Source organism: Amphiprion ocellaris, chromosome 9 (assembly GCF_022539595.1).
Source record: "Amphiprion ocellaris isolate individual 3 ecotype Okinawa chromosome 9, ASM2253959v1, whole genome shotgun sequence".
Taxonomy (NCBI): domain Eukaryota; kingdom Metazoa; phylum Chordata; class Actinopteri; family Pomacentridae; genus Amphiprion; species Amphiprion ocellaris.
The window spans coordinates 9,403,825-9,421,693 of record NC_072774.1 but is presented as its reverse complement, the minus strand read 5'-3'; the positions used below and the strand labels follow the sequence as shown (position 1 = coordinate 9,421,693).

At 42.2% G+C, this 17,869-nt stretch overlaps 3 protein-coding genes across 3 annotated transcripts in view; 1 reads left to right on the top strand and 2 right to left on the bottom strand.

Moving 5' to 3' along the window:
- Nucleotides 1–2,109, bottom strand: part of LOC111567596 (glucocorticoid modulatory element-binding protein 1-like) — a 20,292-nt gene extending 18,183 nt beyond the window's left edge. Inside the window, exon 1 of the mRNA XM_035947510.2 lies at nucleotides 1,932–2,109. The gene's annotated coding sequence lies outside the window, so the exon portion shown is untranslated. The remainder of the gene's footprint in view (nucleotides 1–1,931) is intronic.
- Nucleotides 1–13,888, top strand: part of si:dkey-34d22.1 (discoidin, CUB and LCCL domain-containing protein 1) — a 14,434-nt gene extending 546 nt beyond the window's left edge. The window contains exons 2-15 of the mRNA XM_023268821.3: nucleotides 3,856–4,077; nucleotides 4,632–4,769; nucleotides 6,032–6,083; nucleotides 6,170–6,242; nucleotides 6,338–6,471; nucleotides 6,581–6,618; nucleotides 6,949–7,140; nucleotides 8,038–8,150; nucleotides 8,315–8,489; nucleotides 8,594–8,686; nucleotides 8,888–8,981; nucleotides 10,035–10,072; nucleotides 10,155–10,262; nucleotides 12,202–13,888. Of these exons, the coding sequence (XP_023124589.2) occupies nucleotides 3,856–4,077; nucleotides 4,632–4,769; nucleotides 6,032–6,083; nucleotides 6,170–6,242; nucleotides 6,338–6,471; nucleotides 6,581–6,618; nucleotides 6,949–7,140; nucleotides 8,038–8,150; nucleotides 8,315–8,489; nucleotides 8,594–8,686; nucleotides 8,888–8,981; nucleotides 10,035–10,072; nucleotides 10,155–10,262; nucleotides 12,202–12,629 (1,898 nt within the window). The 3' untranslated portion in view covers nucleotides 12,630–13,888. The remainder of the gene's footprint in view (nucleotides 1–3,855; nucleotides 4,078–4,631; nucleotides 4,770–6,031; nucleotides 6,084–6,169; nucleotides 6,243–6,337; nucleotides 6,472–6,580; nucleotides 6,619–6,948; nucleotides 7,141–8,037; nucleotides 8,151–8,314; nucleotides 8,490–8,593; nucleotides 8,687–8,887; nucleotides 8,982–10,034; nucleotides 10,073–10,154; nucleotides 10,263–12,201) is intronic.
- si:ch211-79k12.2 (uncharacterized protein LOC568844 homolog) lies at nucleotides 12,907–17,869 on the bottom strand. Its single transcript, XM_023268823.3, has 3 exons — nucleotides 17,681–17,869; nucleotides 17,300–17,561; nucleotides 12,907–15,819 (listed from the first exon to the last, which is right to left on the bottom strand). Exons 1-3 carry the CDS (start codon nucleotides 17,705–17,707, stop codon nucleotides 14,249–14,251), a joined length of 1,860 nt encoding a protein of 619 aa, XP_023124591.2. The 5' UTR covers nucleotides 17,708–17,869; the 3' UTR covers nucleotides 12,907–14,248.

Sequence of the window (17,869 nt, the reverse complement as noted above, 5' to 3'; positions counted from 1 at the left end):
TAAGAAGTTGGAAGCAGTCAGTCATCACCCGGACCGATTAATCATTTTAAGAAAATGGTGAAAAATCTCAGTCATTGTCTGCCAAAGCCCAATAAAACAATCTCAAATGCCTTGTTTTGCCCTCAGCTCCGAGATACTCAGTTTACTGTCGTACAAGAGTAAAGAATGCAGAAAATAGTCACATTTAAGATGCTTGAATCACTGAATTATGACTTTTTCTGAACTAATTACTTAAAATAATTTACGAGTTGCTTGTGCATGACTGAAAGATATTTTTTCTTGCAGCTATTTACTCTAAGAGCATTTACAAACCCTATTTGAATCAATTCCCAGTGGTCAGAGATAACACTCAGGTGAACAGTTCACATGAGTCATCTAAAATGTGTTCAACATCTATATCTTCAAACTAAAATTACCTTACTGTAACCTTTTTAGAAATCATAGATTATAGATGATTAATTAAGCATAGATCATAGAATAATAGACATATATTGATATGACATATATTATAAAATGACAAGTAACTATTATCTTTATTGTAGATTTCATTTCATTAGGTCGATTTATTGTTTGGTCTAAATGTGAGAAAATGTGGAAAATGTCAATTGTGTTTCCCAAAGACCAACATGATTTCAAGTTTACTCACGTATATGTACTTTACTCATAAAAAACGACTCAAGTTGATCATTAAAATAGTTGATTTGATACCTGACAACTAATCACTTTATCATTGTAACTCTTTACTTGAATAACTGTATAAGAAAGTAGGGCTGAAGTTTTGAAGTCAGTATCATACTTTCTGTAGGCGAAATAATGTTTCACATCTGACGTTGCGTTTCTTTTTTCAGTCAAATCTTCATTTTTAATTTGGAAAAAAATTATACCTGACATAGTTGTCTTGTAGATCAGTTACTGAAAATGAGAACCATGCGAGTTTACTTTTTGTGTCAAGCGGAAAGTAAAGTTAAAGCACGACGAGTTCATTTGCCTTACTTCATGCTGCACTTATTGTAATGCAGCTATTGCATATGCACACATTGAAATGTTGAATGATATATTGTGCATCCCTACTGCTAACTACTGCCTAGTTTATTTCATATTAGACTGTATTTACTGATATGTCACCATAGCCTAGACCTGTATTCTGCAGCGCACAAGTCATGAGAATTTTCATGTTTAGCTATCAAGTCTACTTTTTCCATATATTTCACAAGACACATGCACTGTACTATATGTGTTTAGGCCCCTTGTACAAGTACTGTATTTCAAATTGAAGTCGGTGCAAAAGTCAACCATGTGATGTCATGGTAGCATTCTTTACATACTCTCTCCTTGTCCACGTTTACCTACTGATCCCGGCTATCAGCTTACCTTTCCCACAGGTTTTTTTCAAAAGCCCAGCATGAATCACGCTGACCATATGTACACACAGACAAACAGAATAACACGTTACTTCCCTGCAGACTATGACGCTAACAGTCAGCCATACCACAAATCTTCTTTTGTTGTTTTTGTCTGTCTCTGGGGCTTTGGTTTCCTCACATCGGAAGATGATTAAGTCCAGAGTAAATTATTTAATCTGAATCACTTTTTTTGCTTGGGAAACTTCTAATCCAAGCTTTGGTGGGGGTGGAGGAGTCTGAGGGGGGAAACCTTTTAGCCTGTGTGCTTTAATGCTGTGATTGACACACAAGACGGCATAAAGCAATGTAGTGACAGTTAGCACAGGTGAACATCCTGTCTGCTAGTGTGGACCTGTAAGGACCTGCCAGCAAAGCCTCAAGTGGAAAAACAGTGTTACTGGTGTGCTTCTGATTGACTGTCTGCTACCCTGCAACCAGGTTTCAATCCTGTTTACACCTTCTAAATTTTCTGAACTGGTCATAACAAGCTGAGCATGTATCCGTTTCAGTCTGAAATGAAAAGCTTACCGGCCTGAAGACAGACTGTAGGTGAAAGAGTTCAGTGAGCAGGGGGACAATTACCGGCCACCCAGAACTTCCCCAGCTTTGCTGCCTCTGTGGCCTCCCACCGGAAGGTGACAGATCCATGCTCTGTTGCCCACGGTTACAGTATGTTGCTGTGGCATTTCCAGGGAATCCTTTGGGGACCTGAGGAGGGGCAATAACAGTCAAAGGTTTACGGTATTAGGAGCTGAAGGGCTGTTAGGAAGTAAAGGAATGGCTGGTGTGATGCAGGATGTGTGACACAGGGTGAGTGGAAGGTTATCCTGTGGTTTTCCCTCAACACGTATCCAGGAGCCTTATATGGAAGACAAGGACAGGGATGATGTTTAGCATCAGACTGACCCTTGTGCTTCCTTCAAGTTTTGACCATTCTGGGAACGCATCACCACTTGACATTTTCGGGGTAAAAGCTGCCGCCCCCATACCACTAATCTCTGTGTAACCGCTGTGGGAATTGACTCATTCATTTTCTGTGACCCACGGGGATGTTCGACCATTTAAATATTTGTGTTTTCCGTTCAAGTGTTAGTCACAGCAGCCGCAGGTCAGAGGATGTAGTGAATCAACATTCAAGAAACATTGTTTTTTTTAATTCGGAACTTTAAAAAAACACAATCTTTTGATCCATTACTTCCCGTCACCGTTAGAAAAGCACCCCATGTGTTGCAGTTGAAATCACAGACTTTATATTTAATAATTGAAGAGTGTCTTTTGCAACATATCCAGGCCGCAGGTTGTAGTTTTTGGAGCTGCTCTCACTGGAAGTTGTGTCATCTCACAGTTATGATCATGAGAGTATAAACATGCCCCGGTCTGCTGTGCATGTTTGGATTAGACTTGTTACTCATCTGTCCTGAAATAGTGTATCAACAAAGCCTTTAATATTCTGTGTATTTAATAAAGAGAATTGATGATAAAATTGTCTGTGGTCCAGTGGTTTTGGTTTTCCTAAAAATGAGCTGTTAATTCCACTCTTCTCAAAGCTGTTTCCAAAGTGAAGCTGATTAGTTGTAACATACTTTGATGTCTACCACCTCCATAAGGAATAATCTTGTTTGCCAGCACCTGTATGGTGGAGTTGAGTAATTTCAGGAAATTGTGTAACTGCGTTGTTTTTTGTTTTTTTTCTGACAGATACTGTGATTCAATTTACAATATTTTTTTAAGTTGTATCACTTTGTAATGGATTTAAAACACGTGAGGGAGCATTACCACATGAGGAGGATGGCATAAAATTATAAAACTGTTTGCATAGTTTAAACCCTGGATCGAACGTGCTGCAAAAAGGTATGAGGTGTGGCGATTCAATAATGAGACTGAGGTTACGTCAGTTAAACCAAAGCATGCATGCCTGAACTACATAGTAAGTACTGATCAGTGGGCAAGAATGAACAGTCCTTCAGGATTTCAGTCTGCTTAAGCTGAATAAAATTGAATTACACAGTTTGTGTGATTTATTTAACAGCCAAGCCTCTTATGTTCCTGTTTTCAGACTTTGTGATTTGCATTTGAAATCGCTTTGGAAACTTTTAATCAATTAGCAAATAAACAGATGATAACAAGGCATAAATTTGCTAATAAAGATATGAATGCTAACAATGCTCAGATTCAAGATCGCCAAATGTGAATCATTCTTTAGTCTGCTATTTGAATTGCTGGTTAGACAAAACAGTCAATAGGAATGTGCCAACTTGACATAATTTATGAATTAAGAAATAGCCTAAAAGATTAATTGTAATAAAATAATCATTAGTCGCAGCCCTGGTGTTTTTTGAAGGAATTTCTTAGGCGACACAAATCTTCTCTAAACCTGTCCTAGGATTTAATGTTGATTTCACCATCTGACTGTCCTTCTCACAGCCTTCTTATTGTATTTGTGTTATGTCAGGTAATGGCTGTGGAAACACGCTGCTGGGAACCGAGTCTGGCACTTTAGCCTCTCAGAACTACCCAGGCACCTACCCCAGCAACACCTGGTGCAAGTGGAGGCTTCGAGTGCCGGAAGGTCGGACGCTCCGACTGCTGTTCGGGGATTTCGACATCGAGACCAGTCCGGGCTGCAACAATGGCTCTATGGTGATCACAGACAAAAATGGAGATCGCAGCCTGGGTTAGTTCACCTCAAATGCATTTCAGAGTGATGGCTGATTACTCTTTACCGACTTTTCATGATTCACGTTGTTGCTGATGTTCTCCAAAGCATGATTATTGGATACACACCGGGCATGCCATTTGATTGACACACTGATAGAAGAGGCAAATCCAGTTGCGCAACAGACAGACAGACAGACAAGTGTACATTTTGCAACGAGCTGCGTCAAGTCGTGTCTTCAGGGCATAAAAATTTGACAACACACCAAACCCAACGAGATTCAGGAGGTAAAACTATTCTGCTAGGCTGCCTGTTGCATTTATTATCGGATTCCACAGAGCCTGGCTCATAATTTTATTGTGTTCTCTCTTCTCTTCAGTGTAGCTGTCCTTACATGTAGATTTTCCATGTGATGCATTGCTATACAGTCAAGCATTAGCAGTGGGAGACTGACTTATATCATTCATGTACGTGATTAAGGACTGGCAATAAATGCATTCCTGAATCACAAAAGTAGTGCTCAGTGTGTGATGACAGACATGTTCATGTTCTCTTTGTGTGCTTGTTCACAGGTCCAGTTTGCGGGAAGCTTGATGCGGCACAGAAAAACATTACGCTAAAAAATAATGAAGCAACGATAATATTTAAGTCGGGCCCACATCGTTCTGGACGAGGGTTTCTACTTTCATACGCCACAGACCAGAATCCAGGTACGCCGCTCTGATTTAAATCGTGCTGGTTTGCAACTGGGTCGGGCAGCTAGATTAAGTTTATTACCAACATCTGAAGTCACATTAGCTATTACTATCGTGTTTACTATTGTTACTGGGCATGAAAAGCACATACCTTAGCTTTACAAATGCCAGGGTTGTAGTTGTGTTTGCTCTTTTACAAGTTTACACTGGTGTCATTTTAATGCTGGCCCCTCTGTGAATATTTATACCCGCTTATGTGCGCTTGTGTGTTGATGTGTGTGCAAGTGTATGAGTCACTGCTTATTGGCATTCATCCTCCATCGCCATCTTTGCTCTGGCATGTTTGCTCAGAAAACAGGAGTGAGACTCCTTCTCGCAGGCTGAATGGAGGGAGGCCTCAGGCTTCAGTCTGTCAATTGGAGTGGCTTGATTTCACACGCGCGCACGCACGCACGCACGCACGCACGCACGCACGCACGCACGCACGCACGCACGCACGCACGCACGCACGCACACACACACACACACACCCACACCCACACACACACACACACACACACACACACACACACACACACATCCCTCCTCATCAGCCTGTTAACCACTTCAAGCCCACTAGCATATTGGATGTTTATCACTATAAGGTCTCTCTGTGTTTCCGATTTACCTATTACTAATTCTATTTCTTTCTGCCAATACAACAGCAAATATGTAATCTAACATGTGTGCATACATTCATTTAAGGATTAAACTCTAAATGTGAAGTTTCTTGATAGTTTAGATTCAATCACAGGATGTTCCAAAGTTTAAGGTTCCTCTCGTGTATGATTTTAACAACCATGCAGACTTGTTTACTCTGAATACTACTCTATACTTAGAGATCGTCTCCTTTTCTGTGGATGAGGTAATCTGGACTGTACAGTATGTATCATAGTTTCCTGTTTTCTACTGAGCTGTTTATGAAATGTCTGTGTTCAGACATACAGACCACTGTCTGTTAACTGTAATCACACGAGGGCCACTCGCTGTACTCGTGAACTGTGACAGAGTGGCAGTAACAAAAGGCTTAGTCACATAGACAGCGATGACCGCTCATCCCCTAATATAGCACCCTTAGAGCATGCTAGACTGTCTCACACAGAATCGGTGTTTGTGTGGGGGACGTTCTGTAAGCCTGAGACACAGGGTCCCACTCCATGCTGTTAGAGTCCACATTTACACAAGTGTACATTAATTCTTTCGAGTGCTAAGTCCAACATCTGTCTTTTTTCCCCCAGATCTTATTTCTTGTTTACAACGAGGATCTCATTTTAGCTCGCAGCATTTGAGGTGAGCGGTTTACCTCTACATCATCCCATAATAGAGCCGGAGCAGAGCTGCAAGTGTTTCTCACATGTTATTCTGCTGTTTTTCAGCGTGTACTGCCCTGCTGGATGTAAGAATGTCACTGGAGACGTGTGGGGGAACTCTGAGCAGGGTTACAGAGATGTAAGTGCACCAAGTTTGTTTTTAGGCAAGTTCTATTAGAATTGTTTGATCAAATTCATGCCTGAAAATGCTCTGTGTCCCCCCCTCTGCCACAGACCTCAGTCCTGTGCAAGTCTGCAGTCCACGCTGGAGCTACATCTGATAGTTTGGGAGGTCGCGTCACTGTGAATCGTGGGAGAAGTCTTACACTCTATGAATCCACCTTTGCCAATGGAATCCTCTCAAAAATGTGTGTTTGTTATCAACCACTTTGAAACAATACAACAGTCACCAGTTGGCTCCAAAATTTTTTTTGAATGTGTACGAGTACTGACCTTTCAATGATCCTCTTTTGACAGGGGATCATTATCTGAAAAGAAGCTGCTTTTCAGCCAAGGTATGAGCCCGACATGACATTTACAACTACATGTTACAAACCCATACACAGTGCTATTGCAGGTTTTAGCCAAATTGCTTCAAGTAGCACATTATTTACATTCCTGCTGCAGTGTTTTAAATTTTAGAAATGTTCAAGGCAGATTTAAGTGTGTATTGCTTTCAGCAGGGTACAAAAAAAATAGATTTCTTGATTCGTCAGAGGACATGAGTATACAAACAATAGTTGGCAGGGAAATATACATGATTTGTAATCAGCTGTTTATTAAACACTCTGGGTTGCATAATGGAGCATTTCATGAGCGGATCCTTTCTTTCTAACCCTGAACAGAATGTAACAACATCCTGGCTGTTTCTGGTTTAAATGCCTCATCTTTCTGGGATAAAAACAGTGACGAGCACAGAATGTTCTGGTCCTCCAGCAACATGGACACTAGCCATGAGTTCCTACTCTGGGCAGCAGGCAGCACTGATCCTAATCCATGGGTGGAGGTGGAGCTGAGTGATAGAAGCACTGTCACAGGTAAAAATGCAAATGTGAATTTAGTATTTGCATGTAAAATATCTTTTTTAAAACATTTGAATATACTTTAATGAACCTGTTTAACCCTTTGAACCTGGCATTGGTTTCTGCACAACACAACCATGGCTAGAAGTAGAGGCAACTCAAAAATATCTATTGTGCAATATCACACAGTTATAATGCCATATATCATTAAACACTTCACCTGTGTCTACTGTTTTGAGCCATGCTGCATTATTACATACTTTATTAAGAATGTCTATTTTGCACTCAATATTTCTATCTCTGATTTGTTTCCAGAATTTTGTTTCTCCTGTGTACTGTAACACATCCTGCAGTTCAGTCGAATATTTGCTAAATTTTTGTCACATGACTGTTGATCGCAACTGAATCACCCCTCATTCCGCAGAGCAACCAAAAGGTTGCTCTGCGGAATGTAGAATTTTTGGGGTTTTTTGCACAATCTAGTGCAAACTGTTAAAATGAGACACAGAATAAAGTCATTAGGTTGAAATATCACAATTTTGAGCTCATGTTTGATTAATTTTCACAACCAAACAGTGTGTCAAACATGAGTAGTTCAAAGGCTGTCAGAATGTTGAAAATCCAGCATTTCTTACAGTTTTTACAGTTTTATGCTCTGATAACTGGTGTGATTTTAGTGAAAATAAATAAAGAGACATGATTTTTGAATCAAGTTTTGTGGTTTAGAATGTTTAAGGATAGATTTAGCTTTGTTTTCTATTCTTTCTTACTGTAAACACAAAATGATTGATTTTTACCACAATTCCAACAGAGCACATCATTTTCATGCCTGCGGTGTGTTGCTGTATCATTTGAAAACGTTTTCATCTTAAGCGTTGATCTAAGAATATCACTGTGCTGTCTTTCTTACAGGAATAATAACAACCGGATCAAATCAGTACTACATAGAATCCTACATTCTGTTTGTCAGCAAGGACAGAAAGAACTGGAAGCTTTACAAAGGTGCTCTGAGCAAAGAAAAAAAGGCAAGTGTTGCAGTGTACATTATCATTCAGTCGATGGTTATTGAAGCACCAGCTGCCTGAGCTCGTATAGCAACTCAGGGAATCATTAGAAGAGTTGTAGTTATGATTTTATAAAGGCCTCAGTGCTCTCTTTGTGTAAGTAACTTGGTCTTTATGGCTCCTAGGTGTTTCAGGCCTACACTGATGGCCACCTCAGGGTGCTCAACAGCTTGTTTCCTCCTGTGGTGGCTCGATTTGTTCGGCTACAGCCTCTAAACTGGCACGGAAGAGCTTCAGCTCAGCTCCAAGTTCTGGGCTGTCCCACTGCAAAGTTCACACCGAGGTCACGCTCACCCGCAGGTACACATTAGCTATTTAGACTTCCAGCTTTTCCAGAATAAACTTCATCAGGTGTCTTGATTCGGGGAGCAGTTGAGAGTTTCTAATGTGACGTTTTTCCACAGAATCTCCGTCCATCAAAGTTAGCGTGGCTACACCGCCTCCAAGCTCCTCTCCCATCCCCACAGAAGGCCCGGTGATAATGGAAACAACACTAAGTATGTACTTGCATCGCCACAGAATTTCTCCGTGTGAAAATTTCCACCAGTCTATTTGAGGAAGGATGCCTGTCTCATCAGGAAAACCAACGCAATGCGTCCTTTAATCTCACATTCGGCGTTGTGTACATTGCAATTAACTGCATTCCTTCCTCACACGTGTTCAACTATTTAATTACTCAGACACTTGCACTCTTGCAGGCTCCAGTCAGCCAGTGATCGTGGCCATAGGAGTGGTCCTGGGGCTGCTAATGTGCGGGAGTTGTTTGCTGGCTGGAGTCTGGTGGAAACGAAGGTACTGTATATTAACACTGTTGAACTCTAACTGAAATAGATTTACAATGGCACCGCACATCAAAAGCTATTATTTTATTCATGCCCAAGTTGTTTTGGTGCACATGCAAGGCCACTACTAACAGTTATTATTATTAGTGAGACACCTGCTGGTTATTTATTATGAAGATTCAACAGTTTAGTCTGTGAATTGTTAAAAAATTAGGAATAAATGCTCATCTCAGCAGAGTTCTTCGGCTGCAGGTCAAAGGTTAGAGATGATTTCAAAGAAGGGCGGCTGAAGTTTGGCCTGGTTCTTCTGCTTAGCGCCAGCCGAAATTAAACTTCACATCCACAGAGGCTCCAGAGTTTCATAATCCCCACGTTCCACTGCTACGTTTATGAGCCCAAAGAATAGAAGAAAAGAAGCCAGCGGGCCCGACCAGAAGAAAAAAAGCTCATCAGATGCAGTTTCACAGCTTTTATCTGAAGCCGTTTCTTAAACACGGCTGTTTGAAAGGGTAGAACGAGTTGGCCGTTATCCACCCGTCCTCGCATCTCTTCAACCACAGCAATGGAGTGAAAAAACTTAAAAGCAGAAAAAGCAGGAACAGCGATAAAACCTAAAAATGGTACTTGGATTTTTTTTTTTTTTTGTTGTTAGTGATTCGTTTTCACATCTCGGGAAGGTCCAGATCGGTACAGATCAGCAGACAGGGTCAGATGACGGGTCAAATATAGCATCTTTAGTCAACTTTTTTTGTTCTAACAGAAGTTTAAAATGCAAACATTTTCCAATTACACTGTATAAAAGAAAGAAAAACAGAAAATCCTTTGTGTTTTTTGTGTATGTGAAAATTGACCTGATGATAATTACATCATTAAAATAGCCAACTACTATTTCTCTTTCAATAAATTTGCCAATCGCATGCTGTACAGCAACCGTGTAGCATGTAAAATACCTGAATAGGCACTCTATTTGTTATGTTATATCATTTTGGTTTTTTTGAACAATATCTGGTACAAGAATTTCCTTCAGGACTGAAATGTTTTGTCTTATGTCTTCTCCATATAGGAAAAAAGATTCACAAATGAAGTACTCCTTACCCACAAGTAAGTCAATCACCCTTTAAATTTTCCTGCACTTTTTAAATCTTGTTAAAAAAGACTGACTGTATGTTTTTCTGTCATGTAGGTTCTCAAGGTTTCAAGGCAAAGAGTCTCCCCTGCCCACAATCTGAGCTTATCTCCTACCCTCTGGAGCGAAATATCCACGATGCTCTACCTAACCCTCCTCTTAACGGTAAGAATTCATAGATAATTAAGGATTTGTTTCCATGTTTTAAACAGGACACTGCTGCAGCCTCTTTTTTTTCTTCAAGTACCGTTATTTAGAGCTTCCTGGTCATCTCGAGTGTTTCCCTCCTCCATGTTTCCCGCTCTAACAGTCTCTGGCTTCAGTGGTCAGTTTGAGCAGCTCCTGCCAGGCCTGACAGGCAAACAGCTCTCCCGGCAGGCCGTCCATTCTTTCCCCTGGCTCAGCCCATCACCCAGTCGCAGTATAAACATTCCTTTCTTTGGTCCACAGAGCCTCACTGAAAGAGACCCTTTAATTGGAGCTCGATAAAGGGCGCTCAGCCTGCTCCCCCCTCCTCCTCCACCAGTCCCATCTCTGCCTCCCCCATCCCCCTCGCCCAGCAAGGGGACCCTTCACCAAGAGGTCCAGTGATAAACAGGACAGAGGGTCAATGCTAAGACAATCAAAGCCCTCACTAAAGCCCGTCTAATTAAAATCGCTCTGCCTCTAAGGTTCCCCGTGGGCTCTTGAGCAAGGCCTCCCACACCACAGCCTCTTCTGGAGGGGCGAGGAGTAGAGTCTGGTTGGATCTAAGAGCTGCACTGTCAGCCCCCGTCCCTGTGATTAGAGGAGACATTGTTGGTGGCCGGGCAGCTCACGCAGAGGCTCTACATTGGCCTTGTATGAGACTGCTATTTAGCAGAAACAGTGTTTCCCAGAAATTGCTGTGTAAGATGCAAATAAGCAGTCGAGAGTGTTTCCCGTTATTGAAAGGATGCTGCTGTGTGAGACAACTGCCAGTTTCATACACATTTAGTGATTACCTTTAGTAGAATAATCATGTGGATCCTCAAATATGTTTTAAAGTTGTGAAAATGTCAGATTTTTCCTGTGCATATGAGCTCATCTTTAAGTCTGTATAAATTTCCTGAGTCACCAAGACTCGAGTAACTTCCACACTAAGTTAGCAGCTGCCAACAGAAGCTACAAGCTATACATACACAAGTAACCTCTCTCTAACAGCTGCCACCCAAAGCCACGTTCACACTGGCCAGTAACTTCTCCACTAAGTTGACAGCAGCTAACCAAAGTTTATACACACAAAGACAACAAGCAACACCAGAACAAGCTGCTCACATTAAATCCCAGCCACCCTGACTGACCGTTTGGTTGAGGATTTATATTCTCCAGGTGTCATGATGGCTGCATTCAGTTGGATGAAGGTGGAGGCCCAATCAGACATGTCGGGAGGCAGGGAGAACAAATGCTGGAGTGCAGGTCTTCAGCTCCAGGCTCATCAGCTGAGATGACTTTCAGCTTCAGGCTCCCAAACTAGCCACAGCTGGGTCTACACAGGCATCTCCCCACACAATGACTTCAAAAGTCCACCACAGAAGCGAGACAGTACACCATCGCCAGTGGCTGTAACACACCTCCACAGTCCAACAGCAACTACCTCCACTGCAGCTTTTTTTAAAGAATTATAACAGTATGGCTGATGAGAATCTTTTTGTTCGAACTTGCCTCAAAACAGAAAATTGATTTAAGCCCCATTTGTTTCCTGGTAAATGTAGAGTCTCCGCACTTGTTTAGGTGGTCACAAATTTCCACAGAGGGTTCATGCAGACCTTCACGCATACACTTGTAGACACACAAAGCAAGGTCAAGATCTGTTTACTGTCCAGCTTGTGTTTACTTCCAGAAATTTTCAGAAATTTTCTAAATATGTCATTTGTCCAGAGACAGTTGCTGACTGAGTGAAACCTGGATTTACTAAAGGAACTCGTTAAAACTAAGCTCTCTTTTGCAGGAATGCTTTGTATTTGAACGGGTTTTAATGCAGATTTTAGGCCCCTACAATGTTCTAATGTTTGCTGCATCTCAAATTGATAGAAATAAACTACTGGTGTTGATTAATATTTCCCTTTTGTTTTCAACTGTCCAGATTATGCCGAACCTGCTCTCTCAACTACTGGACAGAAGATTAGGTCAACATTTAGACCTTCGTCAGATGAGGGCTACACCACCCCCTTCACCTGCAGCCATTACGACACTCCTGGAAACCTTCCAGAGTATGCAGAGCCACTTCCTCCAGAGCCCGAGTATGCTACCCCGTTCGGTGATCAGCCTTCAGAGTCCAGCCTTACAACTCTGTCAGGGATCTCTCACACTAACACACATGGACCTTTGGCTGGTGCCAGGACGACACCAGGCCACAGTCAGTATGACTGCCCTTCACACAGGATGCTGTTCAACGGCTACTGCACTCCTGCTCTACATGCCAGTGGCCCACGACCAGTCAGTGTGATCTATGCAGAGCCCAAGTCGTCTGACTCTTTACTACAGAAGCACACATATGAAGAGCCTTTGTGAACACAGCAAGCTCAGACTTGTAGAAAAAAAAGGCTGTGTGACAGAACCAGAGGAAACATTTGGTGTCCTCTCAAGTGGACACTAAGCTGGACAGTGCTGTCCAGAGTACATTAATGCTTCCAGCAAGTGATGCACACAAAGTAAAGGAGTCACTTTGGACCCATGTGAGGGTGCCCTGCTCAGAGAGCCATATGGACACAAATATTTCCTTCCAGGAAGTATGCCGTAGTACAAATTTATTTTCTGGTGGTGCACAAAGAAAACAGGTTCCATGGTGTCTCAGAGATACTGTTTATTCGTGAAATGTTTAATCACAAGCTGCACTTTCTGAAAACACATACAGAAATGTATGCTTCAGTCTATTTAACAGGCCAATGCAAGAAAGTGGATGGAGTATGTTACTTGTCGTCACAAACATAGTATTCACAATGTATAACTGCAACACTTTTACAAAAAAAAACAACACCTAAGAAGCACTATAAAAGGTACACTGTAACAAAGAGTGTTGTTATGATTATATTTAACCACTAGGTGGCTCTCACGAGCTTCACACATCTAACAGTTAAGGATTGTGTAATGAATTGACTGCTGGTTCTAAGTGTTTGGGTAATAATCACCGAATTTGTAACACACATAGTAAAAGTACAAACATGTTGGTGGAAAAAAGAAATAGTGGAAAAGGATTGCAGTATATTCGAGAGGCACAACAGGCAAGGTGTCGTTGTGATTAGGATGGACTGTCCTCGTGGACGTACACTCCTGTGATTCAACAAGCGTCCTTGACCAAGAAACATAACGTACAAACCCCAGAGAAAGATTACTTTTCATTTTGAGGGGTTCCAGTACTTCCTAGGCCTTTGACACTATACAGCAACTTTCCCTACCAGTGAGAAACACTCAAACTTGAGTGAGGATGACTGTCTTTACATAGAATTCTATACTATGCAAATTCCGCTGGATAATTTGATTTCTGTATGGGAAATATAGGTTTAAAATTGATTAAATTACTAAATAAGCTTACATAGAATTGCTGTTCACACACTGAAAAAACAGCAGATTTGTATTTAAGTTAGAAAATTGTACTTTTTTTTACTACAAGGCATTTTTTATAATAAGGGTAAGTCCTTAATTCTATAAGAAAATGTTACTAAGAAAGCCTCTAAAAATAATGAAAATCCTCTGTGGTGTCACAATGCAACAAGAGGAATACCTCTTCCACTGCTGAATAAGGCACAATAAAACAGTTGTATTAACAGAAATACCAGTTGGCTTGGCGTATGATTGGAACAAGTGGTTTAAGGTTATTGTCAGACAAAGTTTGTACATGTAGCAGTGACAAATCTGCACAAACAGGAAACCACAGATCAAAAAACCCGTCACACCGGTCAATCATGTTGTGACAACAGGCAGGTTTGTGTTTCTGTTTGAAAACTGTGCAAATTCTTTCTCTGAAACCTATATAGGTGTTGTGAAACCTCATTCGAGGCTATATTGTAGCTCAAAAAGAGGTTGCGTGATGAGTAATGCTTACCTAACGAATATATTCCACACAAATGGTATAATCTACATGTATTGGCTGCAGTCTGGATGTTCAGCTTTACCAGTAACATTATTCACCTTCATTTGCTGTGATCCCGGACTCTCTCATTTGTGCCGAACTCTTTTCTCTGCTCCTCCTCCTCCTCTTCCTCCTCTTCTCTCCCCTCGTGGGAGTAGTGAACCAGAGTCTGGTGTCTGTTCCTGGACGGGGCGTCTTTAAAGCGCAGCCCGCAGTCTTCACATGCGTACAGCAGCCCGTCTCTGTTCCCAGCTGCTCCCTCAGACTGAGATTTCCGCTCAAACAGGGCAGAGCCGGGATGAGAGGCGATCAACTCCGAATTATCTCCAGAGTCTGGAGCTGCGTTTGAGTCGTCATCAGTGCTGTTGGGTGAGTTTAAGCCGATCGTGGTGGGAGGTAAAGTCCTGGGGCGCCCGGGCGGACAACCCCGATCTGCAGGTCCTCGATACACACCTCCAGCTCCTCCCTCCCTGCTGTGTTCAGGAGCTAACCCGTGAACCGTGCGGTAGTGGAAGCGAATCCCGGAGCGGTTGGAAAAGCCTTTCCCACAGATGCTGCAGACAAAGGGCCTCTCTCCTGTGTGGATTCTGGTGTGGATCTTTAGAGCACCAGACTGGGTGAAACACTTCCCGCACTGGCTACAGCGATAGGGTTTCTCTCCTGTGTGGGTCCTCTGGTGGGCCCGGACCCCGGCCAGATGGGGAAAACCTCTACCGCAGAAGCCACAGGAGTACGGCCTTTCACCCGTGTGAATCCGCCGGTGGATCTTCAGAGCTCCCGACTGGCTGAAGCTCTTCCCGCAGTCGGAGCAGGTGTAGGGCCGGGCGCCAGTGTGCACGTTGAGGTGTATGCGGAGGTTGCTGTGCGAGTTAAAAGCCCTGCCGCACTCGGTGCAGAGGAAGCCGGACGGTTTGTGGGCGTGCTCGGAGCGCTGGTGCTGCAGCAGCTGAGACGGTCTGGAAAAAGAGGCGGAGCAGTGCATGCAGGGATGCTGCGACTGCAGCGTGGCGACCGTCCTGCCTCTCTCCTCGGGCTGCTGGGTTTGTCTGTGCTGGTGGTGGCAGACTTGGCTGCAGGTGGGAAAAGAGCACTGGCAGGACAAGCAGGGAAAAGGACCAGAGAGCTGTGAGGAGTGGGCGAGCTGAGGACACGGTAAACACGACGTTAGCGGGCAGTGGTGGTGGTGGAAATGATGATGGGCGTGGGTGTGAGAAAACGGGGAGTCGGATCCTTCCTGGTGGCTCAGCAGCTGGCTGCAGGTTTGCAGGCCGCGGTGGCAGCACAAGCAGGGAAACATGGAGAAATGGGACATGGAGCCCGAAGACGCTCTGGAGGCAGGAGCATCAGAGTTCTGATCTCGTCTCTGAGTCCTTCTGTCTGCGTCATCGCTCTGCGGTCGATTGGGTGGCCTGGTTTCCAGCTCGGACGCAGCGCTGCTGCCGCTTGGTACGGTGGTGTCCGCTAAACACATACCGAGGCTCACTTGAGCAGTGCTGCTGAGATCTTTAGGGTGACAAACTGCCTCAGAGTGTGCTGGCGTAGACAAAGACTGTCTGGGTGTTAAAGTCTCAAAAGAAGGGGAGCCGAAGTAAGGACAGCCAGGGCAGGTGCAGGCATGATGCACATCCAGACCTGAATGAACAGATGGCAACAGTAAAACATGTCGCACAAAAATGGTGTGAATAATCCATTTATTGGCCTGGCAGTCCGAGGCTTCAGCCCTAAATGTGTCATGAATAACTCTGGATCTTAATTTTTATTTTCACAAAAGAAAATTAGAATCTGTGTAAAGCCCTTAAATAAAACTAATTCCAAGCCACACAGCGAACCACTGATCTGGCTCACCTGCATTCTGTGACATTAATGTGGAAGAAAGTGGGATGACTTTACTTTGCGTAGAGAACAGTGTCATACATCTTATATTGAAGAAAAATCTAAAAGCAGTAACATTTTTCTAAATTCTATCCATTATTTTCAACATAAGTAATGTCTTTCCACAAAAGAATGAACTTTAGGAAACAACCAAGTATACACTAGTGTCATTCAATCTCAAATTATCTAATTTTTTTAGAGAAATTTCTGCTCAGTTATTACGGATTTGTCTGAAATCTTTATAGCATAAAATATGGATATTTATAAAGATGTTTGTGAAGTTTTTGGTTAATTTATCAAAAACTTTGAGATTTTTTAAATAACGCACACACTGAAATTTGAGGCTGTTTGAATGACAATATCACAGGAAGTATTAAAGATAAAAATGTATAACTTGATTTTTAAAAAATCATCATGCCAATCAAATAGTAGATCAGATTATGAATTATGTGGGGGAAAAAATGAAGTTTTCATGCAAAGTCCTATCTTTGAGCACATATTAGCAAAACAATTAGTCAACTAGTCATATTTTCTGAACCATATGTCACTGCATGTCACAGAAATAAGAAATCAAAACATATAAAAAAAACTTCTAACTGTACATTATTGCAGATTCTGAATCAATGACATGATGAGGAAAAAAATGGATTTTATCCTTAACTGTTCCAAACAGCCTCAAAATGTGCAGAAAACTGGTTGAAAAGCAATTTAACTTGGAAAGTTTTTTTTTTTTTATTTATCTAAAATTTCACATATACCATTATAAATATCTATAGATTAAGTTAAAACTAAATCTCAGGAAGATCAGATGTGGCCAAGCAGAAACTGCTTTTAAAATCTGATGATTTGAGTATGTACCACTGCCAGCATTACTTCTTTGTTTACTATTCTAGTTTTGTATTAGCTTACTGATTGTATTTTCAGTCATGTATCGTACTTACATCTTATTGATTTTCTCCTATCTGCTGCATTTCTTGTTATTTTGTATTTCTGAGGAATCCTTTGGGAATAATAAAGCTGAATCTCACCTTAAAACATTTTCTTTTATTATTTGTGTTACGTATTGCACTTATTGAATTCATGTACTTATTGAATGTCAATAAAAATGGTATTTTTAAATTTCTCCCCAAGTCAGAAAGAAACACTACGTGGATGCTGCATGTTGCTCTAAAATAACTGGAAGAAAGGTGCATTTATCAGGTAAAATCTAAATATTTCTGAGCCTCTGCTGATCTCCCACCTTCTCTCCGGTCTCTGGCCTCTCCTTTCCTCTGTGAAGGCCCAGGCTGGATCTGTCTCCGGGGTTCTGTCTTGTCCTGGGAGGGTCGAAGTGGCTGAAGAGGTTCCAGTGGAGCAGCTTTGAAGCCCAGAGAACCAGCAGCTGCAGCCGCCACACCCCACGCGGCTGGGTTCAGCACATCTGGCTGGTTTTTGGAGGAGTTTCCAGATGTGATAAGGTCACCGATGAACTGGTGCATATCCATCCAGGAGCACTGAGCAGGCTGAGGGAGGCACAGACAGGTTGTAGGTCAACACACTGAAGAGCTGACTACTACTCAGAATGAACACACACAACCTTACAGTTCAGGTAAATCCAAAAACACCAGGCTCGTTTACTTACAACGTCGCTACACTTGTCTTTGTCCATGAGCTCAAACTACCGACGACTTAGCGGCACAACGAGGACTTTAATATTTCAGTTATAATGACAAAAACAATCTGAGAAACACGTAAAACGAAATAAATGAATGCACACGTTTGTCATTATATCGCTACACCTCGGCTCCATGTAGCCCAGTTACAATTTCCG

Excerpts from the sequence above, each read along its gene's own strand:
- si:ch211-79k12.2 (XM_023268823.3), bottom strand. The coding sequence starts at position 17,707 with ATGGACAAAGACAAGTGTAGCGACGTT. Across the intron at positions 17,562-17,680 it reads AAGACAAGTGTAGCGACGTT|CCTGCTCAGTGCTCCTGGAT; the intron begins GTAAGTAAACGA and ends TGCCTCCCTCAG. Across the intron at positions 15,820-17,299 it reads GGCCAGAGACCGGAGAGAAG|GTCTGGATGTGCATCATGCC; the intron begins GTGGGAGATCAG and ends CTGTTCATTCAG.